Here is a 27,844-nt window from a genome sequence, read left to right on the forward strand (position 1 = left end):
AGGCCACGCTCTCCTTGGGACGTGGACCCAGGGCACAGAGGTCAGCGTGGGCACCTGGCAAGGAAGCAGAGAGCCAGATCGAGGCTTGAGGCTAGAGTGGCCAGCACCAACAAGGAGGCCGGGTGGGCTGAGGGCCAGGGCAGTTCAGCGGTGAGTCCAGGAAGGAGGCAGCCAGGAAACGCGGCAGAGAACAGGCATGAGGAAGTGGTCAGCAGAGGCCACGGAGCCCACCCTGATCCTCACAGGAGGTGTCTGCAGAACGATGGGGACAGAGGTGAGCGGACCAGAGCTCCCCTGGGCTGGGCACTGGGGACTTGATGGACCAGGCGGACCAGGAGGTGCGCCCTGCCTTCACCAGGCCAAGACGGCCTCAGCTGCTTCAGAGCCCGCTTAGGCCACCGTGATGTGGCCCCCGAGTTCTAACCCTTACTCCCAGCGCACCATTCCTGCTGACGGTCAGCAGGCAGGGCTGCACAGCAGCCCCCATTCCTGCTCGGGAGGAGGCGCTTCAGATGCCACGAAGGACCCCAGGGGGACCCCCAGTATCGGGGGTTGCTTAGGGATGCCATGAGGCTGAGGGTGCCCTGGGGCAGGACGCGGCCACGTGAGCGCAGTTCTCGCGCGCCCCGGGCCCACCCTGGACTAGCGGCCAGGCGGCAGAACCGCCCACAGCGTCCGACGTGCTGCCGCCGCACCCGGAAGGAAAGTAGAAGCGCCTTCACTGGCGAGTCTGACGTCTACAGTTTATTAGCTAATCAACATCAACATGCAAAAATAAGCGCTGAGTACAAACCTCTACCATACGGTTTCGTGTAAACTACAACAGTTCGTCTGATTTGAAAAGTCATTGGTGGTTACTTCAACTGAACTACTGGCTTCTGTAATGAATAGTGTTTAGAGCTCGAGTCACTGAGCCGTCGGCAAGGCCTCTGCAGACACCGGTCCAGTGGGTTTCCACGAGATACATTCTCAGGCAGGAGATGAGGCGGCGCGAGGGACGTGACCCTGAACCCACACGGCTGAACGCGGCCCCTCGGGCGCGGCCCCGGGCAGGCGGCGGTCCTGGAGGCCAGCGCCACCCGCAGCCGTGGTGCCCGAGTTTTGGCAGAGAACTGACAGGGTCCCTCGTGGCACCAACTCACCACAGGTCGGTCTGGCGTGGCCACCACTGCTCCCGGGCCATGGCCGAGGACCAGTCCGCCCCGGGGGGTTCCTTGTTAGCAGAAGGGAAGGGACTGTGAGAACACAGGGAAGGGATCGGTTCCTGTGGTGAAAGGTTCCAGCCTCCCTCCGCATGGCCAGTCTGTAAAGAAGTTTCTCTGAAAGGTGAAAGCACTTCAGAAGCGTCAACAGCTGACATATTTCAAAGTCGAGTGCACACTTGTTCAATCTTTCCTCCTCTCTTCCCAGGAGTGTTGTCGTTGCTCACTGATCTTTGGTCGCAGAAACAGAAAGGCAGGTAGGCAGGGGCCTGAGGCCGCTCGGCGTGGCGACCGCCTACATGATGTACACCTTCTCAGCCTGGGAGAAGTGGAAGACCTCTTTGGTTCTCGGGCAGACGACCTTATCATCCTGCCGGATAGAGAGCAGGGACTAAAAAGAAAGACCAGGTGCATTAAGAAGGGCCAATCCAGTTTACATCAAGGTTTCTTATGAGAAACCCACAGAACCGACTCTCAGGAAACCAATCGCTTCATTTCACTAAAGTCACTTTCTGCAGGTACCCCTGCCAAGAAGTCCTGAACTTTCTCCACTGCCCCCCAACCTGCCTTGCAGACAGCTCAGGCCCCAACCCGCGGGGCGCTCTGCCCTGGCCCCGCCCCACACGTGACCCCGCCCCCTCCGCACAGGCCCTGCCCCCCGGCCCTCACGTTGTAGCCGTAGACGTAGCCGTTGGGCAGCATCATGGGCGGGTTGTTCTCGTTCATGACATCTCCCGAGATCTTGCAGACGAGGCGCGAGTTGGCGCAGTGCGCCATGGGTAGGGGCTGCGCCAGCTTGTTCAGCGAGCGGCTGCATACCGGGCAGTCGGGGCTCCGCGAGCTGCCGTCCTCCTTGTAGCACTGCCTGCGCACGGGTTAAGGAGGGTGGGCCAGCCGAGGTCCCAGGTTCCCGAGCACCCCATGGAGGCTACTGAGCGTTATGGTCCCTGTCTGGGAGCCCTCCTGGCACTGTCTCAACACTGCGGCTGCAATGCAGTTAGGGCAGGGGCTGGGGGCTGGGGGCACTGCACGAGTTTCAAGGACAGGGACCAAGACTGGTGAGGAGCGGGGTCTGGACACCAGCCCCGCACTAGGAAGGGGGCACGTGGGGAACACTCCCAGAGAGCAGGATACGGTGTCTTTATGGCCGAGAGGCCGGCCTGCAGGGTGAGGGTGAACACAGAGTTGTTTCCCAGCTGGTGCAGCCGGTAGTTGTCGTACCGGAACTGCTGGATCAGCATCCGCCACCGCGCCGGGTCCAGCAGGTCCTGGAAGAAGCGGGGCAGAGTCGTGATAACAGGAAACAAGCTCGAAGTCTCTTCCCTGCAGACGCAAGATGAGAGCCACCCTGCTCAGCCACGCGCCGGCACCCAGAGGACAGCCTCGACTTCCGCCCGCAGCCAGGCCACCGCTGACGCCCTTTCTGGGACACCGACTCGTTCTGAGCCTACGCTGATGCTCTGGAGTGTGTGTCCTGTGGCCCGGAGACAAGTCAAGGACTCGGGGCTGGAAGGAAAGCCACTCACTGAGCAAGGTCCAGAACCTCTTGCTAAGAACATTAAGGTTTGCAAGGAGAAGCCTTATTCCAGGGAACAGCTTATTAGAATAGAAAGTTAAATCTGGCTCATGTTGGTCCCTAAAACCACCTAGGTTTAGACTCAAGAAGGGGTGGGGGCAGGGAGGGAGGGGAAGGCAGCCAAGCAAGAGCGCAGTCAAAGGTTCTGTGAGCTCCTCAGAGCCCTGGCATAGGGCACACATCACACTTCCAACATTTAAAAAATGATTTTTAACATTTCTTTTATCCAACAGTCCATGGTGAAGGAGGACCACCCCTAGGGGCTGCCACACCCAGACCAGCTGTGAGCCCTGCAGTGTCTGCTACTGCTGCTGCTAAGTCACTTCAGTCGTGTCCGACTCTGCGACCCCATAGACGGCAGCCCACCAGGCTCCCCCGTCCCTGGGATTCTCCAGGCAAGAACACTGGAGTGGGTTGCCATTTCCTTCTCCAATGCATGAAAGTGAAAGGTGAAAGGGAAGTCGCTCAGTCGTGTCTGACTCTTAGCAACCCCATGGACTGCACCCTACCAGGCTCCTCCGTCCATGGGATTTTCCAGGCAAGAGTACTGGAGTGGGGTGCCATTGTCTTCTCCGAGTCTCTGCTACAGCCCCTCTCAAAACAAAGTACTTTTGTCTATTCCCACTGTGACCCATCTGGACATGTCTGTGACCTCTTGCCACAAGGGACGAAGGCATCGCTCCCTTAATGAGGTGGTTCCAGCATGTGTCAGGAGTGTCTGGTCCCCTGCTCCTGCTTCCAGGACAACCGTCCCAACTCTGTTTCTGAGCTTCTTGCACCTGAGAACCCCCCCACTGTCATGGGGGGGTCATGGCACTCCTGTCATCCAGGTCTCTTTGGGGTACTTAACCTGCCAGACCAGCTTTCTTGGACTATAAAGAAAGCTGAGCATGGAAGAGCTGATGCTTTTGAACTGTGGTTGGAGAACTCTCTCGAGAGTCCCTTGGACTGCAAGGAGATCCAACCAGTCTATCCTAAAGGAAATCAGTCCTGAGTATTCATTGGAAGGACTGATGCTGAAGCTGAAGCTCCAATACTTTGGCCACCTGATGTGAAGAGCTGACTCATTGGAAAAGACCCTGATGCTGGGAAAGATTGAAGGTAGGAGGAGAAGGGAACAACAGAGGATGACATGGTTGGATGGCATCACCAACTCGATGAACGTGGGTTTGAGGAAGCTCCGGGAGTTGGTGATGGACAAGGAGGCCTGGCGTGCTGCAGTCCATGGGGTCGCAGAGTCAGACATGACTGAGTGACTGAACTGAACTGAACCTGCCAGACCAACCTTAACAGCCAAAGGCTGTCGTGTCCCAGTTGGTGGAGAACTCTGCCCAGGGGAGGGGAAGCCTGCCCTGGGGTCTATCCTGAGGCTCGGTCCCTCTGGATCCAACAGCAGCGATGACATGGCTGCCTGGCTCTTTACAGCTGCTGTGAGGCCTCACCAAGGAGTGAAGAGATGTGCTCCACACCCTCCTGAGCTGGGCACCTCACCCCCAAGGGCAGCCAGCCTTTGCTGCACTTTGAAGAGAAAACGCTATGAGTTAAAATCTGAGTTTAGACCTGAAGATCTTTGTGACCTGCTGATTTATTATATTCCCAAACACCACAGAAAGTGTGAATTCAGTTGGGAAGAAGCTTCCAGCAGCTTTTCAAAGGACCTGCAGGCACTTTGGGCGGTGGGGGCTGGGTCTGCCCAGAGGCTCCCACACAACACTGAGGGGCAGCGGGGCTGCAGGGCAATACTCGGCCTTGGACAGAGCCAGCTTCACGGCCCAGAGGACACGGTGGGTCCAGCACCCAAGGGTTTTACTCTCTGCCCACAAGTACACCGCTGAAACACTGAGGCCCACAGTGACGGCCGGGAGAGGCCCTCTGGGAGGGGATGAGGTCATGGGCAGGGGCTCACGAATGGGATTACTGTCCTTCTACGAAGAGCCCCCAGAGAGCTCCCGGCCCTCCCACTGTGGGAGGACCCCGCAGAAGCCGTGACCCAGGCTGGCGCCTGACCTGGGCTTCCAGCCTCCCGATCCCTGAGCAGCCCAGCTGCTCACAGCCCTGGCCTGTGGTGTGCCGTCGCAGCCGCCAGAAGGGCTAGCGGAGGACGGCTACCAGGCGTGGACGCTGTGGCGACAAGCACCTAGACCCGGGGGTGGGCTCCACCACACGGGGCAGCAGCTAGACCAACAGAACGGGCCCCTCAGAGTGAGGGTTCAGGAAGAGAAGGGAATGGCAGAGCGCACCCCAGTCTCCGTAGAGAAACCTAAAAGCTGTGCACCATCAAGGCCACTGTGATGAGACCTCAGACCCAGCGAGGACCGAGGTACTGGGAACTGGAGCGAAGGCTCCTGGTTACAAAGGGTGGCGAGCCTGGCAGAGCTGTGCTTGTGGACGGGGGCTGTGGGTGATGAGTCTAGCATCCAGCTGAAGCTGTCTCTGGGCAGAGTGGTGAAGGTGTGGCTTGGCTTCTCTTGGGTGTCTATCCTGGGGGTAGGGGGATGAGGGGAGATGAGCCCAGTGATCCTGACACAGGAAGAGAACACAGAGCAGGAACAAACGAGGTCAGCAAAGACGCCAGCAGAACCATGCAGAGGCCGGGCCTGTCCAGCCTTGACCGGGCCTCCAGAGGAGTGAGCAGGCACTCGGAATTGCCCTTTCCAGCAGAAGAGCTTTAGGAGCCATTCTGATCCAAGATTTTGCCAGCAAAACGGGAACAAGATGGGAAAAAATGCCTAGGTGGTGTGCGGGCCACGCCGGTCAGTGGCAGTGACTGCAGGCCCAGCCCAACCCTAAGCCCGGGGCACGCAGTACCTTGTAGGGGGAGATGTGCGTGTCCGGCGGGAAGGCCAGCATGCCCATGACCTGGCGGACCTCGTCCAGCTGGCTCCCCTCAGCCTGGCTGAAGTGCTTCCTCGCGTGTCTGGAAAGGCAAGCGCAGCCTGGAGACGTCTGCACTCCCACCGCCCCCACCCAGGCACCAGCTGCGCCTGCCCACACCTAGCCCGGGAGGGGCCCAGAAGCCTGCCCCGCACGTGGGGGGGTCCTACCTCACTGCATCCAGCCTCTTGTTCTGCCGGATGAGCTCAATGAACTCCTGGATCCTCAGGCTAAACTCCAGGCAGCTCTGAGGGTGAAGACAAGATAAGGACCAGCTTAGCCAGGCCCACCTGAAGCCACGTCCCGGCTCGAGGCCGCACGCACTGCTACAGAAGCTCGGCATTGCCGGGGAGGCAGGGCTGCTGCTGAAATCCTAATTTCAACCTGCCGCCAACACTTGCTGGGTCCTGACAGGCATGGCCCCACCCCAGCCCACATCTCTCAGGGCCAGGCCAGGGAGGGCCAGGCGGACATGGGGTGAGGAGCAGCAGGGGTGCTCCCAAGCTGCAGCTGGCTGCACGGACGCAACAGCCTGGTCAGCAGTCAGCACAGCGCCCGTGCCACTCCCTCCTACCCGCAGGCTTCCTCTTTCCAGCCCCGGGCCACACCGAGGGCTCCGGGGGGACGGAGCCCCGCATGAGGACCCTCTCACAGTGTGGGCCACGGCGACTCTGGGAATGAGCCAGCTCAGAGACCCTGGGTGGGCGGGGCCTCAGCACGTGGCCAGGACCGGGCGAAGATGCCAGAGGTGGGCAAGCAGGTCAGGGCCGGCTCCTGGAAGAGCCCAGGACGTGCCGCGGGTGCGAGGGCCCCGGGGCTGGGGCTGCTGTGCTGGGAGGCGGATGTGGCCCAGCTCCATCTGGGAGGCATCTGTCCCGAGGCTCGACAGGAGACCCGCGGGGATGCTAATATGGCCGCATCAGTGGGGTAGCTTGAAAGGAGCCAAGCGAACTTTGAAACCTTAGCAATATCAACCCAATTTGGGCTAAAACTCCTGCAGCTAGGGGTAGAGGGCAAGCAGGCAAAATTAACTTTTGTGACCTAAGATGAAAACCCTGGATTATTTTACCAAAAAACTAAGACTATAACATCTTCAGCATGGCTTCAGAAAACACTCAGTGTTTCCAACCAGAAAGAGTACATGGAGTACACAGCACGGAGGCCAAGCTCAGGACTTCCGCTCACTGTCGCGCCCAGTGCCCAGGCCCTGACACGGTATAAAGGCTGCCTCGTGCCTGCTGCTTCCACAAGTCTGCCAACCTCATGACTTGCTCCCCGCCCCCCAGCCTGGCGTACACACTGCGTTCTGGGGAAGCGCCTGGGCTGGAGGGACACTGGGAGGACACCCTCCATGAGCCCCCAGCCTGGCCCCAGGCACACCAAGTGGAGCGCGGGCTGACCTGACTGCAGACCGTGCCGCCCGGTGTCAGGGGCACGGCAGAGGTGCAGAACCACTCACCTGGTACCCACACGTCCACTCCGCAGGGGCTCAGAAAAGGTGGTCTGCCTCCCTGCCCGAGCCCCCCTTCCCACCCTCTGTGCAGGGCACTGCGCCCTGGGCAGCTGTCTGTCCTGACCCCAAATGGGTGGGGCAGGGCGAGGGTGGCGTGGCAGGCGCCACATAAACCAGTGAAGAAAACCCGGCCCCTTTCAGAGGCCAGACGAGCAAGGCTGAGCCAGGGATGGAGGGGAGGGGCGCTGCCTGCCTCCCAGGGAATGATGACCACTTCCATTTGGGGCTCCCGGTCGCAGAGCATTACCAGTAAACCCTAGGTCAGCTCTATGAAACCGACCCATGGAAATGTGTCTCCTTATTTATGGTGGGTCTTTGCTCTCCAAGTTAACCCTCAGACAGTCTCCTGAGGGCGGACACACGCAGGTGTCCAGACTGGACAAGGCCTGACACCATCTGGTGAGCACATCACACACGACCTGAGAGGCTCTGCGCGCTCCCGTTCACAGCCCCACTGAGGCTGCAGACACAGCACGCACGCTGCCCCTGCTGGCCTGATGTGTCCAGAGACCCGCCTCAACTCACTACTTTGGAGGTATTTTCAATGACGGGAAATGCGGGTCTCAAAGTTTCTTTTCTCATCTAGAGCCTCAGCATGGATCTGAAGGACCCCTGGCATCTGACATGGGCCCCCTGACCCCCCGCCCCCAGCCTGCACTTGTGATCAAGTACCGGCGCTCACGTGTGCCCACAAGGGGACAAGCTGGACAGAGCATGCACACCGGCTTGTGTTCAGCGGAACTCTGTACTGAACGCGTTCTGGCGCCCTCTCAGCTTCTGGACGCGCTTCTGGACAGCTACTTATGTTCCCTCCGGGTACGTGGCGAGACCACAGGAACGTGCCCTGGTGGGCTCGCCCCGCCAGCCCACCCCCTGGCAGGCAGGTGCAAGGCTCCCCGCTGCAACCCGACCCCCGTGGCGTGCCTGGCCAAGCAGCAGTGTTCTCGGGGAGGGAGCAGGGCTTGCAGAAACTGCCTGTTGCACCGGAGGCCTGTTTTCCTTCTGCCCTGGTTCCCGCCGAGCGCACAGCCGTGGGGGTGGAGCAGAGCGCGGGCGCGTGTTACATACCAATTCTGGCTTTCCTTTTATGGTTTCCATACCAAGATCCTCACTCTCTTTAGGGGAGCCACTGGCCACTCTACTTTTCCGTCCCGTCTTCGCGTCGTGCTCGCTTTGGCGGCCCTGAGTGGCAGAGAGTGTCACCCTTGGCTGGTGACTATGTGCACACGACAAGCTCAACGGGGCGGGGTTAAAGGCACTCGGTTTAGAACACAGTTTTTCTAATGGAGGCAGGAAAGGTTAATACAATCAAGCATTTCTGCAAGCCCTAAGGCGTTAACACCTTTCACGAAACAAGTTTAAATTCTGCAATTTATGTTTAAGTGTCTATTTTTTAAGCTGCTTCTGGGTCTTAAGAAAGGCTGTATTCGAGAATATCCCAGCCTGGAACTCTGCACCCTCACAGGCAGGCACCCACTCACTCCTTGCAGGGTGCCTTCCTAAGTCAGTGAGTGGGTGGGTAGGAGCTGGGCCCACCGGGCTCCAATCCCAGGCAGCACATGCGTGGTCCACACCATGTGCCTTCAGAACTTCACTCAACATCTGTCCAAACCACAATGCAGAGTGCCCTTTTGAGGATTTCCCCTAAAACCCAACACCACCCTCTTATATAACAACCCCAAACCCACACCAAACCCAACAAGCCCCCGTTATACATCCACACAACTCCGAAACAACAGGCTCTGGGGCAGGTGGCGCTGCCCCTCCCGACTCTGCAAGCTCTGCCCAGGCACGCCCCGCCCCCTCCAGGAGCCCTGCCAGGTAGAGCCCCGCCCCGGCGCGGCCCCGCCCCCCGGGGAGCCCCGCCCCGGCGCAGCCCGCGCACCTTCATCTTGCGAAGCCTGGACTTGTTGTCATGGCACCAGGCCAGGCAGGTGGCAGTCTCGCGCCTCTCCAGGGACTCCTCCACCTCTTTGGCAGTCAGGAACATCTCGATGTTCACTAAATCCTGCAGTGAAGGGAGCCCTGGCTCAGAGTACTGGACCCCGGACCCGCCCAAGGCTGGACACGGCGCCCGGCAGTTGGCATCCCGCGCCTCCTCTCATGCGAACACCCTATCAGGTGCTGGGACACCCCGCCTCGGGCCGGGTCTGCACAGCACGCAGGCCTGGTGACAGCCCAGGTCCTGCCAGAACCTGGGGCCCCACCAGCTCTCACAGGGCCAACATATGGAGATCCCGGTGGTCCATACTCTCAATTTCTATGGGTTTTACTCTGCAGACTGATTTCAAGTTTAGGCTTTTGAGAAGGGGCAGCTGGGGGGGCTGCACGTCTCTTGCCTCTGCGGTCTGCTTCTCTCCCACCCCGAGGAGTGCCATCTGTGCAGGCCAGCCCAGTGCCGCTGAGCGAGAGGACCCCAGCAGAGCCAGGGACCCGCAGGGGCAAACCCACCCACTCGAGGGCACACCTGAGAAGTCCAGGGGGCGCGGTGGTGCCAGGAAGTGCGGCGGCGGGGGCGGGGGGAGACAGGAAGCTTGGGGCCCAAGCAAGAGGTTGGAGTAGCCAGTGAGAAGGACCTCCCTGGCCACAATGGGCAGGTAATGGACGTTCTGACATGACAAATGAGGGGTCGCTGGAAGAAAATTTCAGAAAGTGAATTTCTCTTCCCTCAGGCGCAGAGAAAATGACCAGCAGGTCGTTTTCTGTTAGCAGGTGGGAGGACTATCCAGCACACAACAGCCCCGGAACTCTCGTGTCTCGAGAGCCTCCACTTAGGCCTCGCGGCCATTTGGACCACAGAGCACAGGAGAGGACACCACCTCGCCCACGCTCTCTCGGCCAAGGCAGGCCACGCAGAACAGCTTGGAGCTCGCCACGGAGGTTCCGTGTGCAGCACCATAGCCAGGTCAAGCTCCGCGCGGGAGCTGTGCTGCAGAAGGACGCAGAGCCCTACTGGTGGCCACAGCACGAGGAAGGGATGCCTGTTCTACTTCAAGAGAAAGTCAGTGGAGGCGCACGGCCAACGATGTTGCCGTGAAACCAGGCACTCACAGCAAAATTAACAAGAGGCTCCACCCGCAGCCCCGGGAGGGACAGTGGCAGACCCTGGCTGGGGGCCTGCAAGACGTGCCCCCAACTGCCCCAGCCTGACCCCTCCTCAGCTCCACATCCCGACTGCCAGACAGCAGGACACGGTCAGAGAGGGCTGGAGCGTGGCCGGGCCAGCACCGGACTCCAAGGCTTCCCGCCACAGCCCGTGCTCCGCGCCCAGCTGCTCCCCCGGCTTCGCCCTGAGCACGGGGCTCAGGTGAGGAAGTGCCCTGTGGTTGTTCAGCCAGGACTCACTAATCCAGCCCTCGGCTCACCGCCCTCCCTACAGAGGGAGCCGTGTTCTGGTGCTGCTTCCTTGGCCGTCTCTGCACAGTCTTCTTTTTCCAGAATGTTTCCCGCTAGGCCACGGCTAGGCTGTCAGATGACACGCTGTCTTCCTTCTCTCCTGTGTCCCGTCCTTTCCAGGCCTTTTCTAACTTGCAGGCGGTGGCCTCTCCTACCCACCCCGGGAGTCTAGCCTTTCCAAGCCTCTCCCTTTCCTGTGGACAGTCCTCTGATGACCATGGACCCTGGGTTGTGGGAGCCACTGTAAAAATGTTAAACCAGTCAGCCGAAAGTGAGCCACGGCAAGAGAGCATCACCCACGGCCCCTCCTGGGAGGCGCCACCATGGAGGTGGCTAACACGGGGCCACGGCTGACTCCACCAGGCTTCCTGCCCGCCACAGCCACCGGTGTGGCCCGTGCGCCCTTCCGTCTTCACTGTGTCTTTGGATGAGAAGGAGCCCCAGCACTACAGCCTGTTCCTGGGAGGCCTCGCCCACCCCAAGGCCAGGACGATGCCCTCCTGTGTCTGCTTCAGAAAGAGAGCTGCGTTTGTGCTCAGTGTGAGGCTGGGGGCTCCACGGGGAAACCCCTTCTGGGACTGGCTCCTAGACGTTCACGCCAACTGACCTTCTTCTGAGGCCTCTGCCTGCCCCCCCGCTGCCCCTCTGCAGACAGGTGACCACCGGCCCCTGCTCACCTGCGCACTGCCCCTCTGCAGACAGGTGACCACCGGCCCCTGCCCGCCCCCCCCCCCCCCGCTGCCCCTCTCTGTGCCTTCACCACATCTGGTCTGGCTTCACGATTCTCCCCCATGGAGCACACCTGGGGGCCAGGAGGCACAGGGAGCTTGGGCCACACCAGCCAGCGTGGGTGGGTGAGCCAGGCCACGCCCTCGCAGGTGCAGGGGAGGGCGCAGGAGTGAAGCCTGACAGACGGACAGGCTGTGCCGAGGTGAGGCAGGGAGAGCCTGTGGTGAGGCGGAAGCTGGCATGGTGGGCAGGGGATCGGGCACCAGGGACCACTGGGCACCAAGCTGAGACTGGCAACTCTGTCATCCACAGCAGGAGCCTGGGCCCGGGCACACCCAGGCCCGGGGCTGGGGTGCAAATGGGAGGACGCCCACCCCCAACCCCCCCCACGAGTGTATCAGCCACGTCGGAGGAAAGGCCTGGAGCTGTAACTAGGTGAGGACACGGAGCCCGTGGGAAGCAGCTGGGCCGGGCACGCTGCTGGGGACCCCAGGTACCTCCTGGGACGGGAGCAGGGTCACACACTGGGGTCTGGAGCCACAAGGGCCGAGCCCCGTCAGCCCCAGGTGGGAGCCACGCACGCTGGGTGGGGATGGATTGTGGTGGGGGCTGGGGGGCCTGAGGACACGGGGCGAGGAGACTCAGGCCGGGGGCCCCAAGTGCAGCAGAGAAGCCGGCTGGGGCGGGACCCGGGACGCAGAGACAAGGACACTGCCCTCAACAGAGGTGCTCCCGCCAGAAGCTCCAGTCATGGGAAGTGGGCATGTGGGGCGGCCATGCACTCCTGCCAGGCATGCCTGACTGTTATGCCTGCCGCAGTGAAGGCTTCCCCCAGGACACCTGGGTACCGCCGCCCCCAGCAAGCAGCCTGAAGGCTGGAGCACAGCACAGGTGGACCCGCAGAGGCCAGCGCAGGCCACGGACAGCCTGATCACCACCACACACGGCCTGGGGCATCGAGCGCTTCCACACCTGCACCCTGGGGCCACCACAAAGGGACTGACAGAAAGCACGCCCAGCCCAGAGAGAGGCTCACACACGAGGAGTGGGCACAGGAAGCCTCTGGCTTGGGGTGGCAGGTACAACCCCGTCCATACCCCTGTTACTCCAAGTCATCACGCGAGGGAGCGGCTGCCTGGCTCAGGACACAGTGAGGGCCCCGTCCGTGCCCACCTCGATGCCGCTCTGGCGTGCCAGCTTCACGGCCGTGTTATAGTAGCCGCAGCGCAGCAGGTGCTCCACCATCATGCGGTCCATGCGCTTCCTCTTCCACACGCTGGCTGCCGCCGGCTGGTCACTGCTGTGCTCCTTGAGGTGCTCAATCCGGCGCTTGCACAGCTTGGCGCTCTCATCCTCCGCCTGGATGGACTCCACCGCCTGTGCCAGTCACAAGCACTCAGGATCTCCGGCTGCCCACTGGACCGCCCATGGGACTGCCACCGGACTCCCACCTGGACCGCCCACCGGACTCCCACCTGGACCACCCACCAGACTTCCACTGGACTCCCACCCGGCCCACCCGGACCACAGAAGGCTGGGCAGCAGGGAGGCCAGAGTGGGCAGCAGGCCCCTGGGCCGCACAGGAGGGGAGGGGAGGAGCTACTGTTTCCAAGGCGAAGGTAGGGTCTATCCTTCCCCATAGGGATGTTACTTTCTGTTTTAGGTACTCAAGCTGCAGTGCCCGAAGCAGAGAACTTTACATATGTCCAGCTTCCCGGTTAATGAATCCACCTTGTCATTATAACCTGAGTTTTTCTCTTTTATAATACTTTCTCTAAAGGCTATTTAGTTCGGAATTAAGATGGCCAAGTGGCAGTGTTCTATGCCCGCTTATCACACAGCAGCCACTGGCGACCACCTGAAGTGTGGCTGTGGGACCCTGGCACCGGGTCCCTGACTTTTCCATGGGAACGTCAGTGGCACCGGCGGCTGGTGGCTACGCACTGGACATCATGTCCGGAGTCCTGGTCAGCCCTTGGCTGCTTCCAGCACATTCCACCGTCAAGACGTCAGCTGTCACGGTATTTGCTGTTCCTTGAAAAAGGAACTCTCCTCTACCTGCTTTTTTAGGTTCTTCAGTCTCACTGAGTGAAACTCCCAGGTAGGCTCATTTGCATTTATTGTGTTGAGGTCTCTGAGCTGCGGACCATCATTGAAAACCTCCCGGTCCCTCTCCCTGCACTCGGGGCCCACAGCAAGCTCTGCCCCACTTGCCAATCTCTCGCCCTCTTTTCATCTCTGTGCTGTATCCCAGCTCTTTAACTCTCCTTTTAGCTGGATCTGATTGTTAAATGTTAAAATATTTGTTGTAAGTAAAATCTGAGTTTTTCATTTATCTTTCTTTTCTTGAATTTTTACTTGGTTGTTTTTAACTTCAAATCACTTACACTTTCTACTCCCTGCAGATATCTCCAAGCTGTTTTTTCATCCTTTAAACACAGTGAAGTGTGATATCTGCTAGTTTCTACCTCTGAAGTCTGTGTGGATCTCCTATTCCTGCTGAGTCTCCGTCATGGTGTCCTGTGTACCTGTCACCTACCACTGTGCTGGCTACTGTCGCAGAACAACCTGATGCTCAGATGGAAAGCAGCCTCCACCGGGGACAACCACCTTACCTCCACCGGAGGCCGGAGGCAGCAGCTGCTGGGACCACGCCTACCAGACGCAGGCTGGGGGCGGAGTCACGGCGCACAGTTTACAGGCTCTGACCCCGGGCGCCAACGCCTGCTGGGCAAGCCGCTTCTAGGCTCCCTCACTCGAGGTGCAGCATTCTTGCCATCAGACCCCCGCTCTTAACGGCCCGAGGCCCGGGCCAGGGAGGCCCTTGGCGGGGGCTCTCCCGAGGCAGCAGGGGTCCCTGGCCTTCTGCCCCACCCAACCCCAGACCGCGTGTTCTCCAAACCTGATGATTCCTGTGTCATGAGCTCCTGATACTTTTGATAAAATGTTTTCAAATATCTTATCTCACTTTGGGGGTATATCTACCATCCTCAGAAACAAGAAAGCCAATGTGCTGTTTTGAGGTGAAATGGTAGAAATAATAAACCTGCTCCCATCCTGGGCCCAGGACACGTGGAGGCAGGAACCGGAAGCGGGGTCGGGAAGCCAGCCGCCGCCAAAGCAAAACAGGGGGGACCACCCTCCGCCACAGCTCCCCGCAGGGCAGCCGGGAAAGGGAGCACTCGCGGATGCTGGCAGCTGGGGGGCAGGGACGGCGGCGCGGCCCGGGAGAGCACTGACCTTCCTCTTGAGGACGCTGAGCTTCTCCACCACACCGTCCAGGAGGCTGACCACAGAGTCCACAGCTGGACAGCCGCTCAGCGTCTTCTCCAGCTCAGCCACAACCATGGTGACGTGGCTCGTCTCGCGGTCGATGTTCTTCTGCGCGGCGCGGAAGCGCTTGTTCAGCGTCTCGTAGGGTACCTGTGGGAGATGGAAAGCCGCTGCGTCCGCGCCCCCGGCGGGCAGGGCGCTTGTGTCTCCTCTAAAACCTGCCTGAGCCCACAAAAGGCCCATGTGAGCGAGGGTCACCTGTGTTCCCAGGCAAGGACACAAAGGCTGACATGCGCCCAACCCATGTGAGACGCAGGGCAGCCTCCACTCTCCCCAGAAACCTCCCTGTGCTGGAGAACAGAAGCGCCCCTAAGTTCATCTAGAACAACACAAAGTTAAGGAAAAGACCAAAAAGCAGAGCCACGCTAGGGGCGGGAAAGCCCACAACGGCCCTGTGCTGGCCCTGGTGCAGCGGCTGGGACGCTGATGAGGCCAGGAGCACGGACAGGAAGCAGCCCCTTGGACGCGTCAGTCAGGAAAGCGGAGGCAGGAGAGGACGGGCAGATGGACATTCAGAGGATGCCCGTTCCCCAGAAGACAGGACGGCAGGCAACCCACGAAGTGCCACTGAAGTCACCGCACCCTGGGGACTCCAAGAGGGACTCCCCACCAAGAGCGGGGCTCCCCGCCGGCACATGCTGCTCACAGGGCGGGTCTCTGGGGAGCTATGCAGAGGCTGCCCCAAACCCGCCCTGCCCGGGGCAAGGACTGCTTGCGGGGGCCCTGCCGGCGGCCCAGACGCTCAGGAGGAACCAATCCTGAGCCAGGCGCTGTGCTGGGCAGGCAGGAGACGGGGCCTGACCCAGAGCCTGGGCTTCCCAGGAGCAGAGATCCCCGGGTGATGGCGGGGCCTGGCCAGGAGACCGGGAGACCCGGGAAGGCCACCACCCGCATGCCCTGGCTGCCACTCCCACTCAACATGGAAACACGGCTGCCCGCACCTCGGCTTTCACCAGCGGGAAGCTGAGCCAACCCACCGGGCCTCCGGCTCCCTGATGACTGTGGGCGGGGTGGTGGCTCTCAAAACACAACTGAGCTACGAGCGCAGGCCCAGCGGACACGGGCAATGGCCTGACAGGCTGTTCAGGCCCCTGCTAGCGGTGGACGGCACGGGCCCCCTGTGCAGACCACTGACTGGTCCCCTGGTCCACCCCGCACACGGCCGCCCCCTCTGGACTCAGTACTCCTGTAAGCAAAGTGGAGGCTCCTGAGGAGCCCACTGCTCAGGAGGTGACCACTCACGCAGCACCGTGCACCAGCACCCAACACAGAACCGGGCTCGAGGCAGACGAGCCCAGTGACTCAGCCCCTCCGTGGAGGGTGTGCCCCGCCTCCAGATGCGATTTCTGGAGGGAGCAGGCACACCTGGCCTCCAACCACTGCCTGCGGGAGACCAGACTCGGAGGGGGTGGGGGGTGTCTCTGCAAGGGGACGCGCGGCAGGCAGAGCCCCCAAGACCACACGACGCCCACACGGGGGAAGACGCCTCAGGGTGCTGAGCAGCCTGGGATCTGCGACCCGGCCCCGCCACTAAGCAGCCTGCAAGGTAAGAGCATGCGAGACGCCGTGGGGGCGCAGGGCAGGGGCTGGCGGGGGCATCACTGACAACAGCAAACCCCCTTCGAGAACCCGGGCAGTATGCTAGACCCAAGGGGCATGCTGGCCCCACTGCGTGACAGAGTGAGTGTTCGGCCCCAGGCCCGCCCGGCCTGTGCCCCAGGGACCCCCGCCCTGCCTGCTGTGCCCCAGGGACCCCCGCCCTGCCTCCTGCCCCTGGACCCGGGGACCAGTCAGTGGTCTGCCCCAGGGACCCCTGCCTGGCAATGTGCCCCAGGGATCCCACCCAGCAGCTGTGCCCCAGGGACCACCCTCCCCCCACCCCGGCACTCAGGGGCCACACACGCCCAGTGCTGAGTGCTCCAGTCCCCCTTCTGCCACCCAGGCCTCCCACGGACCCAGCCTCCCTCCCCGTCACCCCTTCACAAGCTCCTGGACCCACGTCCTTTCCGGGACACCAGGCCACCCAGGCTTTGCCTCTCCCACTGTCCCCAACTGTCCTGTCAGCAGCAGCGCCACAGGCGCCTTCCTGAAGGGCTTTTGCCAAAAGAAGGGATAGAATTTCAGAAATGCTGCAGACTAAACCACTCTAAAGTATCACTGAGAACAAGGCAAAACTGAGATGCTTTCAGAACGGCGAGACTCCAGGCTTAGCTGCCAAATCCTCTGGCAGGAGAATTACTCAGAGACAGTCCTGGTGCAGACAACAAAAAAATCATGGAGACGCAAGAGACAGCAGTGAGGGTGGAAACCAGGGAAGAGCCAGACCCAAGAGGCGCCGCCGCTCGACATGCGCCCAGACTCCAGGAGGAGGCGCTGCTCCTCGACACGCTCCCAGCAGGACAGGCGGCAGAGACGGGATGAGCAACATTCAACTTTAGAACTTCCGTGAAACCAAAGAAACCACCATCAGAAGGAAAAGGCAACCTAGGAACAGGAGGAAATGTGTGTGAACCATAGGACCTAGCTGCGTGAGGAGCCTGACAACCCCCATGACAGACAGACAAGAACAGGCTAAAAAACAGGCAAAGGACCAGAACTGACACTTCTCTGAAGCAGACAGACACCGCCCCGACATGTGAGCGCGGGCGCTCAGCCCCTCCGCTGTCGGGGCGACGCCCCCCAAGCCTCCCAGAGTGCGCACACCTGGGACCTGCAGAGGGGCAGTGCTGGGGGCGTGCGGTCCCCCTGCCCTGGGTCCCTCCTCCAGGACCGGGAGGCACACGTGTGCTGTGGCCAGCAGATCATCGGAAGCTGACGAGAGGGGCGCTGAGCTCCGTGCACAACAGCCCTGCTGGACGCTCAGGAACGATGAAGATGGTCACCTGGTTTTTACCACAGTAAAAAAAGATTCTGAATGATTTTGTTAACATACGGACAGTGGTGCCTGATTCAAAGCACTGGTCCAGGGAGGCTCGGAGACCAAGGAGAGGTGGACCTGGTGGGAACCCACGGGCATAGTCTGTGTGGCCAAGCAAGGAGGCAGGGCGATTCAGGGCAGAGGACCAACCACGTCCGCAGCAGAGGCACCGGGACGGACCCCACATGCAGAGGGCCAACCTGCGCCTCATACAATCTGCGGATTTCCTGGAAAGGGACCGCAGATGGAAGCGTGGACGCTAAAACTGTAAGGTGCCCAGCGGGAATACACAGGGTGAGACTTCCTGGCCCTCAGGGAAAGCTCTCCCGCAGGGGTAAAGACAGCACCAGCTGTAAAAGAAATCAACTAGTCGGTCTTTATCCAAACCAGGATTTCTGCCTTTCAAAAGGCAATTAAGGAATAAGGACAATTTACAGTAAGCCGCGTCGCTTTCTATTTTACAAATTTCTGACATATAATTCAGACACCATAAAATTTACCTTTGTAACTCAAGTATACAACCCAGTGGTGTTTACAATGATCGCAAGGCCATGCAACCATCAACACCATCTACTTTCAGAACATTCTCATCACCCCAAAACAGAAACGCCTGCCTACAGAATTCTTGCTCCCAGTCAAGGAACCAGCCAGGGATCTCCCGTCTACCTGAACGGACCTGCCTGTGCTGGACACTTCGTATCAGTGTAACACATAATATCCTCTGTGGCCCTTCATGTCTGGCCTTTTAACCGAGCGACACGTTTCCAGGGTTCGGTCTGACGCAGCGTGCGCGTCACTCCTTTTCACGGCTGAATGGCGTTCCCTTATGGGACCCACATTCGTGTCTGTACTGGTAGCGAGATGGACACTCAGGCTGCGTCCACTTTCAGAGCGATGCCGGCACAGGTTTTGCATGGGCATGTTTGCATTTCTCTCAGAGGGGAACTGCTGGGTCATATGATGACTGTTTAACCGGACGGCTTTCCTCAGCGGTCGCACCATTTTACACTCCTTAGCAAGGACCAAGATTTTGGTTTCTCCACATCCTCATCCAACAAGCCTACTGTGCATCCTTGTGATCAGTCACTCCGTGGGTATAAAGTGGAGCCTCACTGCGGTCTCACGGTTTCACCGACAACGGTGCCTGTCAGCCATTTGTATCTCTCTTCAGAAGAGTCTCCTCATAACCATCTGCTCGTTTTTGCAGCTTGTTTGTTTTTATGTTATTGAACTGTAAGAGTTGTTTATATATTCTGGATACTAAAGCCTTAGAAGTTATTTGCAAATACTTTCCTTCTGTAAGTAGTCGTTTTACTTCTTTAAACAGCATCCTTTGAAGAACAAGCTTTTTCAGTTTGATGAAATTCAATTTATCATCATTTAACTGTAAACAAAATTGTTTCCTCCATTTCCCTTTTCACTGTTCATTTCTAGGGTGGAAAAATGAACATCATTTTTATTTACTGGTCGTGTATCCTGAGACTGTTTTGAATCAGATCATCAGTTCTAGTAGGTTTGCACGCACGCTGTGCACGTGTCTTCCTTAGGATCTTCCATGTACACAGTTATTTCATCTGCAAACTGTCACTTCTTCTTTTCCAATCTGATTGCCTGCTATTTATTTTTCTTGCCTAAGCCCCAGTGAGAATCTCCAGGGCAACACTGAATGGAAATGGCGAGTGGCATCCTTGTCTTTTTGCTGACCTTTCCGCCTTTCACCACAGCGTGTGATGACGTCTGTGATTTTCTCAGAGACGCTCTTTATCAGGTTGAGGACATTCTCCTCTATTCCTAGTTGGTTCACTGTTTTTATCATGAAATGCTGATGGGTTTGTCAACCTGTGTCTGTTGAGATGATCATGTGGTTTTGTCCTTTATACTTTCAGGGTGGCAATGCACTGGCTTTCGCTGTTGAACCAACCTTGATTCCTGGGGTGAACCCCACTTAGTTACGGCACATAACCCTTTTCATGTGTTGTCAGATCCAGTCTGCAGGCACTGCTGAGGAGTTCAGCACCTATATTCATTCATAAGATTGGTGCAGTTTTCTCGTGGTCTGTCTGGTCCCGGTATCAGGGTAAAACTGACCTCATTAAGCTGAACAGTGTTCCTCTCCCATGTTTTGGTTCTCTGTGGGGGAGCAATGCTACTTCTTCTTTAAACACTTAATAGGATTCACCAGAGAAGCCATCAGGTCCTGAGTTTTTCTTTATGGGATTTTTTTTTTTTTTAATCTCTTTACTTGTTACAGACTATTCAGTCGTCATTTTCACAAAAGAGCAATTTTATGATTCAACTCAACACATTTTTCCTTCTACATTTTTGTATTCCTTCTACATGTATTCTACGCTTGTATTCCTAGTCCAACACTCAATAAGGAAGAGAGTCTTGGAACTTTCTCATCAACTGGAACCAGCTCTTTATGGTTCACATGTGGTGGATTTTTTTTAAGGTTTGTCGTTTGCTTTTGAATTCTGGTTTTGGGACTTTCTGGTGGTCCAGTGGCTAAGACTCTGCGCTCCCAATGCAGGGGGCTCAGGTTCGACCCCTGGTCAGAGAACGAGATCCCACATGCCTCAACTAAAGCTCCCCTGTGCTAAAACCATGACCCAGTGCACCCAAAACAAATAAAAATAAGAAAAAAAAAAATTCTAGTTTTATCTTATCTAGTTATACCAAAGATTTAAACCTGTATTAATCAAATCTACTTAATGTTTCCTTGGTAACATGCAGCAATACAGCTTTTAAGATTACAGGATTTCTCCACTTAATTAGCTGATGTTAAACTATTTCCTCCAGCACCTCCTTGACCTTCAGTGGCTCACAGAAAGTAACCCTGCCCATTTTCGTGACTGAAACAGATCCTGGCAAACACCCTCCGCTGAGACCTGTAAGAAACCTCTGTAACTCCGGTCCAGCTCTACAGCCACCCTCCCACACAGTCATCTGCTTCAGGATGTGTTGCTTCAAACCTTCTCCAGGGTTTGCTGTGCGTTTCCTCATCGTATTTGCTGACAAAGAAGTGCCTTTTCGTCTGTCATCATGTTTTCAGCCACTTTCGCAAGCACAGGAAGGAAGCATTTTGCCAATGGCACAGGCCTTTTATCTTTCACAAGAACCTCAGGGAGGTTTCTACACATTTATCACAAAGCTAACGGGACCCTCTGGAATTCTGGGCTGCACCCTAAACACAGCAGCCGCCCTCCCCTGTCCTGAGCTGGCCTCCCCGCACTGCACTCCCCTGCAGAGGCTCGTGAAGGGCAGAAGGGCTGAAAATCCCTATTTCTAAACACCCTTCTTAGGAAAATGACGTTTCTGGTCCACGCCTGTGGGCATGGAGATGGACAAAGCTGGAGGAGGGACGGGCATCATTGGCACCTCTGTGCTCCCTGTTGGGGAGCAAGGCCTTCTCACCTCAACAAGAGTCAGAAGTCTTTCCATGCCACTGGTCCATCTCAGCAAGGGCAACAAGCACAGGGACATGGGGGAAAGGATTTTGCACAAAGTAAACAACAGCAAAGACTTTGAGGCCCCTAGTGCTGGCATGTCCTGTAGCAGTGGGGAGGCCACTGTGGCTCAGTGTCCAAAGGGGTGGGGGAGCAGGTGGGGAGGGGGAGTGGGGAGGGGAGATGGGGGAAGAGGGGGGAGGAAGTGGGGGCAGTGGGGGAGGGGAGTGGGGAAGCGGAGATAGGGGAGGAGGAGGTGGGGGAGGGGAGATGGGGAAGAGAAGGGGGAGGGAGTGGGGGAGGAGGAGGGGAGGAGGGGGAGGGGAGATGGGAGAAAAGGGGGCAGTGGGAGAGGGGAGATGGGGGACGGGTGGGAAGGAGCAGTGGGGGAGGGGAGGGGGCCGGGGGAAGCTGGAAGGAGGGGGAAGAGGGGTCAAGTCACTGCTGGCCAGGGGCCACTCGAACAGCCCTGGAAAGTGAAAGTGTCAGTCACTCGGTTGTGTCTGACTGCGACCCCATGGGCTGTAGCCCACCAGGCTCCTCCATCCGTGGGATTCTCCAGGCTAGCACACTGGTGTGGGCTGCCATTTCCTCCTCCAGGGGGCCTTCCCTGGTCTCCAGGACCGCAGGCCAATTCTTCAGCACCCGAGCCACACTGGACTTCAGTCCAAGTGAGACGAGAGCTGCCAATGAGAAGGACGCCCCACTGCAGCCCAGCGGCTGTGCGGGGCACTGCGGAGCTGGGGCAGCGAGGGCCACCCCACAGCCCAGGGAGCCAGGGCAAGAGGTGGTCAGAGTGCGAGTCTGTCCTGCAGACAGAGTGAGGAGGGGCAAGCTGGGAGAACGGGAGTCCAGGAGGGCTCCACGGTGCAGTCCTAGGTCTGACTCAGCCAAGTCTCCCCACCGGGACTAGGACGATGGGGAGTGGGTCTGGGGAGGTGGCGGGCACGGAAACAAGTTTAGACCCCCAGCTGCTAAGAAGCTAGACAGACCAAGACGGGACATCTGACCGGCTCCAGGTCACCGCTCTGGGGCTGGAAGGGGTCCCGCTAGGAGTCAGGGCACGCAAGGGGGTGCTCAGAGAGGGTCACCAAGGCCACGAGCGGCCCCGATGGGGGGTGAGGCGCGGCCGGGAGCCTGGGAGGGCCAGGCATGGCAGCGCTGTGGGAGCCAGTTGGGGCCGGATTCGGAGGAGGGGCCCGGGGCAGGAGGCGAGGCGAGCAGCAGACCCCGTCAAGGGTGCACCTGGAGGCCCTGGCCAGAGCTCTGCTGGGCAGCGACAGGGCAGGGCCAGCCTGGAAGCCAATGGCTCACGAGGCCGGGTGGTGGCCATCTCAGAGGGAGCCCGAGAGGCTGCCCACTCGTCACCCAGAAGGTCACTGCGCACACCTCCGGGCCAGGGCCAGGGCTGTGAGCAGACCCTCCTCCCCGTCAGCTGACCCTTCAGAGAGGAGAGGGATGCGGCCAGAAAGGACCCGCACGGCCTCACACCCAGACCGCTGCTCTCAACAACAAGTGGACGCCAGCGCCCGCGGGGCCCCTCGCACAGAGGGGAGGCCGCCTGCGACAGCGGCCCCGGCACCCGCCTCCCTCAGGCCAGGCGCCCTCCCAGACATGGCCCCTCCCAGAGGACCAGGGGCCCAAGAAGAGTCTTACAGAAAAAGCACCAGACGCTGAGTGAAGACAGAAAGAAGAAACCAGGGTGAGGCCAGGGTCACGGGGCCATGTCCTGGCAGCAACACACGGGCCCAGCCGCTGCGGGGGCGTCCGGACGCCCACTCCGACGGGCAGGGCCCAGGCAGAGCCACGGGCCGAGGTGCAGTGGGGGCCAGGGCCCGGGAGCGGTCTGCTCGGATGGGGCCAGTGACCTGCTGAGAAGGGGCAGCTCGCCCACAAGGGCAGGGCCGCGGCTGTGAGAGGAAAGCGGCAGGGGTGAAGGCTGGGTCTCTGGTCCATGAGGTCCCTGGGCAGCCAGGGTCCCTCTACTCAGCGTGACACATCCCAGAGTCAGAGAGAGAGAGACAGTTACTAAAGGATCTCTTTAAATGAACAGACTGAGGTATCTCTTTAGTGGCTGAGCAGTCACTGCTCGGCAACACTCAGTTGTTAAGTGACAGCTTGCAGTGACCGAAACAGCGAACAGCTCTCCTTTTCCAAAGAGTCTGAACAACGTGCACCTGAGAATAACCGACCTTCCGGGGAAACTGTTCGGCAGGCGCAGGGCGGCGTCAGACTCCGCCCTGGGCCTTTTCTGCCCAAGTCCCCACGCCGTCTCTTCCCTGCCCCAGGCACGCAGTGCCCCTGCCCTCTGCAGGGCTTCAGGGATGCCTGGAGCCGCCTGCTCCAGCTGGACCACAAGCCTTCAGGGTCAGGCCTGCCAAGATTTCAACTCAGCCCACGCAGCTCCTCTCCAAACCCGCCAGCCCGCCCCGAGGGCCCTCCCCCCTCACCCCCGCAGGGCCTCCCTGAACCCCAGGTCCCCAACTCGAGGCCTCCTCCACCCAGCGGGTGATGGGGACGACCCGACGGGGCTTCACCTGGCCCTCCGCACGGCCACCCAAACAGTGCGCACCGAGACGGAGGCACCTGCGGGGATTCGCCTCCCAGGTGCGTCCCTGAGTGTGGCCCGGCTGTGTTCTGAGTGTGGCCTGGCTGTGTTCTGAGCCTCATTAGAGCACAGAGGTGACGAGCTCGGTGGTCACAGTCATGACAGACCCGCCCGAAGCCTGGGGCCTGCAGCGCATGGCAGCGGCAGGGCCCTCAGCCAGCACTGCCCGGGGCTAGGCTCCGACTCCGACAGCTACACAGGAAACTGGAGACCAGAAAGCTCTCTTTCCCAGACTCGAATCTGTTTAAAATACAGCAACACTTAAAGCATAGCCAGCCTGCAGAGTGTGCAGAGCACCTTCCGGTCAGGCTGCATCTCTGCAGGAGGGCCCAGGACAGAGGCCGTGCCATCGGGTCTCCTCCATGACATCCCACGTCCCAGCGTCAGCAAGCGACGCGGCGGTGTCAGGCTGGGAGGCCATGCAGGGTGGGCGTGGGGCTTCCGAGAGGGCCTTCCAGTGAGCGCTTGGTCTGCGGGCTCTGGGAGGCCAAGGCTGGGCCGGGGGCGCTCTCAGGTGAGAGCAGACAGCGCCTGCAGGTGTGACGAGGCTGGACCCGTGAACGGGAGGGCAACCGCGCTGCAAGTGTCTGCGGGAGAGGCAGTCACTCTGTGATCACAGAACCTAAAGTAAAAAGCTCCCGGCTGGCGCTAGTGGTAAAGAACTCGCCTGCTAATGCCGGAGATCGAAGAGACGCGCGTTCAATCCCTGGGTCAGGAAGACCCCCCTGGAGGAGGGAACAGTAACCCACTCCAGTATCCTTCCCTGGAGAACCCCGCAGACAGAGGAGCCTGGAAGGCTACAGTCCATAGGATCGCACAGAGTTGGACACGACTGAAGCGACTTAGCACACATGCAAAGAAAAAGGAGGTAAGGACCCAGCCCGCCGCCACCACGCCCTCATCACCAAAGCCCTGTGCTTTGTGCCACTGGCACCTCTCAAACCTGAGACCACGGATCCCCAAATCCAGCTGAGACCAAGTTTGGAAAACTGAACTGAAACTTATAACTTTAGGCATATACTTGGCATGCAAAATACAAAGCCAGGATTTGAAACTGCAGATAAGTATTTGGTCAACAAAACTGTCACCACGCTAAAAGCAGAAAACTTAGATACTTCTGTGGAGAATTAAAAGACACAGGTGAACCCGTCCCCAGATAGAGAGGGGGCGATGTGCCGAGCAGGGGGTGCTGGGAGAGGGTGCTGACGCGGGGGACACCTGGCCGAGGCGCCCAGATGAGGCTCCACGTGCCCGGGGGTGGGCCCAGGGGGACCCACGGGAGGAGTGAGGTGCAGGGCCGGTCTCCCACAACCAACGCCACGTCCCTGATCCTGGCTGAGCGGACCCCGCTGATCCGTGGGATGATAGACAGGCCTCTATAAAATACGATTTTCCTTCAGCTATCTGAAGGGAAAAAACAGAAGTAAAAACCTCAAAACTGAATGGGACAGTCAGCAAAATAACTTGGAGAATAAACACAAATTGCTTTCATAATCAGAAAACACTTCCAAAGACAAATTAAAACAGGGTTTCCAGTTCACAGGTTTCCACTCCTCCTTCCCTGAGGCCCGGGGGCACGACCCACAGCCTGACACCCGACAGCACTCCAGGGAACTTCGCCAGCCAGGCCAGGGCCCAGGCGCGTCCCTGGCACCCACTGCGGGGAGAACACCTTCCCCACAGCGAGGGTGTCCAGGCCAGCGGCTCTCACCTGGCGGGGCGGAGGCCAGGGCTGCTGCTGGGCCTCCTGCAGCCCCCACTGCAGAGATGCGCCCCAGCGTCCCCAGGCCTGGGGTCGGGGAGGAGGGCAGGTCAGAGGGTGCCAGCAGCCTCAACCCAGGCCGCGTCCCGCCGCCGCCGCCCCCCACCCCCCCCCCGCCTGTCTGAAGGCGGCTTGCCCGAGGCATGCTCGTCCCCACTGCCTGCGGGAGGACCTGCCTTCGAGCTGGAGAAGCACGGCCTTCCAGCACCGGCCTCAGCCCCCACGCACCTCTGCACCCCGCTCAAGATGAGACTATCAGAGCTCCGGAGGCAACCGCCTTCCTGTGCTCTGTCTACTTCCCAGCCGAGCAGCCCTTGAGCCCAGTGAAACTTCCTCATCACCCACCGGGGACTAGTAATGAAAAAGGTTTGCCAGCAGTGACATGCGTGTCAAGAGGAGAGGAATTATTCTGCGGGATCTGAACAATCTGTAAGGGAAAAATGGACAGAGTACCTTGTGAAAATTCTACTTTCCAAAATCATTCCAACAAGGAAGTGAAGCACTTGCATCTGGCAGGCCGAGGTGCCACTAGGGTGTTTCTCTGCCTCTAAGAACGTCCGCACGCCTCCTCTGCGCCTGTGCGCTCAGTCGTGCCGACTCTGCGACCCCACAGACTGCAGCTCACCAGGCTCCTCCGTCCATTGGACTCTCCAGGCAAGAACACTGGAGGTGCGTTGCCACTTCCACCTCCAGGGGATCCTCCTGACCCAGGGATCGAACCCACGTCTCCTGTGTTGCCTGCATTGGTAGGTGAATTCTTTACCCCTGAGCCACCTGGGAAGCCTGCATGACTACTTTAGTCAAAGTCTATTTAACAAGTTTAGAACTCAAACTGCGTTCATGATTATGAAATGAGAGAGGACTTGGAGGAGACATCCTTCCTGTCTGGTGTTTGCCACCTCATGTCTCAACTTTCTCGTCTGTCAGTCGAACGGCAAGGCATGATGGGGTGTGAGTGAGATAATGGGTCAGCAGTTAAGGGCTCCCTACTCACACTTTTTTTTTTTTTTTTTTTTGGTGGAGGGGGGCGGGACACTTAGTTGGGTGCCTGGGGCAGCAGAGAACCCTGGCCTCTGAGTTGCAGGGTCTTGCCCGAGTTGCCTGTAAAACCACCACCCCCTACAAGCAGGGTCCAGCAAACAGCCGTCTGGTTCACGCCAGCGATGCAGGGCTTCCCTCCCTCCCTTCCCGTCAGGGCTCAAGGAGTAAGGACGGTGGCAGTGCCTTCCCCAAGCCAGAGCCCACACCGCACCCTGAGCGGGGTAAACAATCTCAAAGGGTTGAGGACCCTCCCCAGGTCTCCCGAGACGTGAACAGAGCTCATGGCAATCTTGCCACATCGCACCCACCCCCTGTCACCGTTTTGGTGGACAGGGGAGCTGGGCCCTCCAGGAGCAGAGACGCTACCTGACCCCCAGGGAAAGGAACTCAGACTCACACAGGCTCAGCCGCAGCTCTCCTGGGAATGTTACAACCTTGACAGTTGAAGGAATTTACTCCCAGGTGTTTCATTGCAGCCAATCACCACTGAACCCTCTACTAACGAGGTAAGAACTACTAGGGTCCCTCTCCCAGAACAGCGATTCCACTGCAGTCTCAGCCGACTTGCCCAAGTGACCATCCAAGGTCACGCAATTGGCGACCGAGCGGTAAGGGCTGTATTTCAGGTTTGGTGACGCCCCGCAAATGGACTCCCATTGGGTCGTGAGGCCTCTCCTCACAGGTCCCTAATGAGAGGCTGGAAGCCGTCCGTCAACACCGTCTGACAGCAGCTTCCGGGACGAAAGGTGGACACAACCGCCGGCTATGGTCTCTCTCTAGCTGGGTGCCCCCGACCCCACACCCCCGAGACCCCCGCCTCCAAAGCCACCAGCCTGCCTACGGCCGGAACGGTCCCTGATGAGATTCGCGTTCTTTTCAGGACGAAGGGGCCACCATCGGGCTCCAGAGGGCGAAGTGGGGCGCCAGGGAGACGCGCTCCCTGCCCTGTCACGGGGGCAGGCGGGGGCATAGACGGCCACACGCCGCACCCGCCCGGCCAGCAGGTCCCCGGCCCCCGGAGGGCACGGCTTCCAGCCCCCAGGCCCCCGGGGAGGCCGGGCCCCCGACAGCACCGCACCCAGGCCCCAGACCCCGGGGAGCCCGGCCCCCAAGCCCTCGACCCCCGCCCGGCGCCCCAGGCCGCGCCCCGGCCTCGGCCCCGCCCCGCCCCTCTCCACCCCCGCGCCCGGTCGCCGCCCAGCCCGCGGCCCCTGACAGGCGCGGGCGCGCCGCGGCCGCAGACCCCACCTTGAGGGTCGGGTACTCCTGCACCTTCAGCGTCATGGAAAGCTGAGCGGCGGACTCCTGCACCGCCATCTTGGATCGGCCAAAACATGAGCGGGCGGAGGGGAAGTGCGGCGCGCGGCACGCCGGGAGTGACGTCGAGGGGCGCGGCGGGCCGGCGTCCGCACCAATCGCCTCCGCTCCCCGTTCTGCGGCTGAGGAA

General features: G+C 59.5%; 1 protein-coding gene across 3 annotated transcripts; it reads right to left on the reverse strand.

The window, feature by feature from the left end:
* Positions 1–731: 731 nt before the first annotated feature.
* Positions 732–27,818, reverse strand: MAEA (macrophage erythroblast attacher, E3 ubiquitin ligase). 3 transcript variants are annotated; one of them, XM_055589304.1, is made up of 10 exons: positions 27,646–27,818; positions 14,531–14,713; positions 12,464–12,667; positions 9,051–9,173; positions 8,234–8,347; positions 5,823–5,899; positions 5,587–5,695; positions 2,337–2,470; positions 1,872–2,067; positions 732–1,593 (listed from the first exon to the last, which is right to left on the reverse strand). In XM_055589304.1, the coding sequence occupies exons 1-10, from the start codon at positions 27,712–27,714 to the stop codon at positions 1,498–1,500; spliced, it is 1,305 nt and encodes a 434-aa protein (XP_055445279.1). In that variant the 5' UTR covers positions 27,715–27,818; the 3' UTR covers positions 732–1,497. The 3 variants fall into 3 exon arrangements, with proteins under 3 accessions (XP_055445279.1, XP_055445282.1, XP_055445280.1); XM_055589307.1 differs by lacking the exon at positions 27,646–27,818 and adding an exon at positions 26,795–26,943; XM_055589305.1 differs by lacking the exon at positions 8,234–8,347 and having other exon boundaries at positions 27,646–27,816.
* Positions 27,819–27,844: the final 26 nt, after the last annotated feature.

Source organism: Bubalus kerabau, chromosome 7 (assembly GCF_029407905.1).
Source record: "Bubalus kerabau isolate K-KA32 ecotype Philippines breed swamp buffalo chromosome 7, PCC_UOA_SB_1v2, whole genome shotgun sequence".
Taxonomy (NCBI): Eukaryota; Metazoa; Chordata; class Mammalia; order Artiodactyla; family Bovidae; genus Bubalus; species Bubalus kerabau.

Bases quoted from the DNA above. Each gene is read 5' to 3' on its own strand.
- MAEA (XM_055589304.1), bottom strand. From the start codon at position 27,714: ATGGCGGTGCAGGAGTCCGCCGCTCAGCTTTCCATGACGCTGAAGGTG. The intron at 8,348-9,050 runs GTGCGCGGGCTG...TCTGCCACTCAG, and splicing joins CCAGGCTTCGCAAGATGAAG to GGCCGCCAAAGCGAGCACGA. The intron at 5,696-5,822 runs GTAGGACCCCCC...TTGCCTTTCCAG, and splicing joins AAGAGGCTGGATGCAGTGAG to ACACGCGAGGAAGCACTTCA.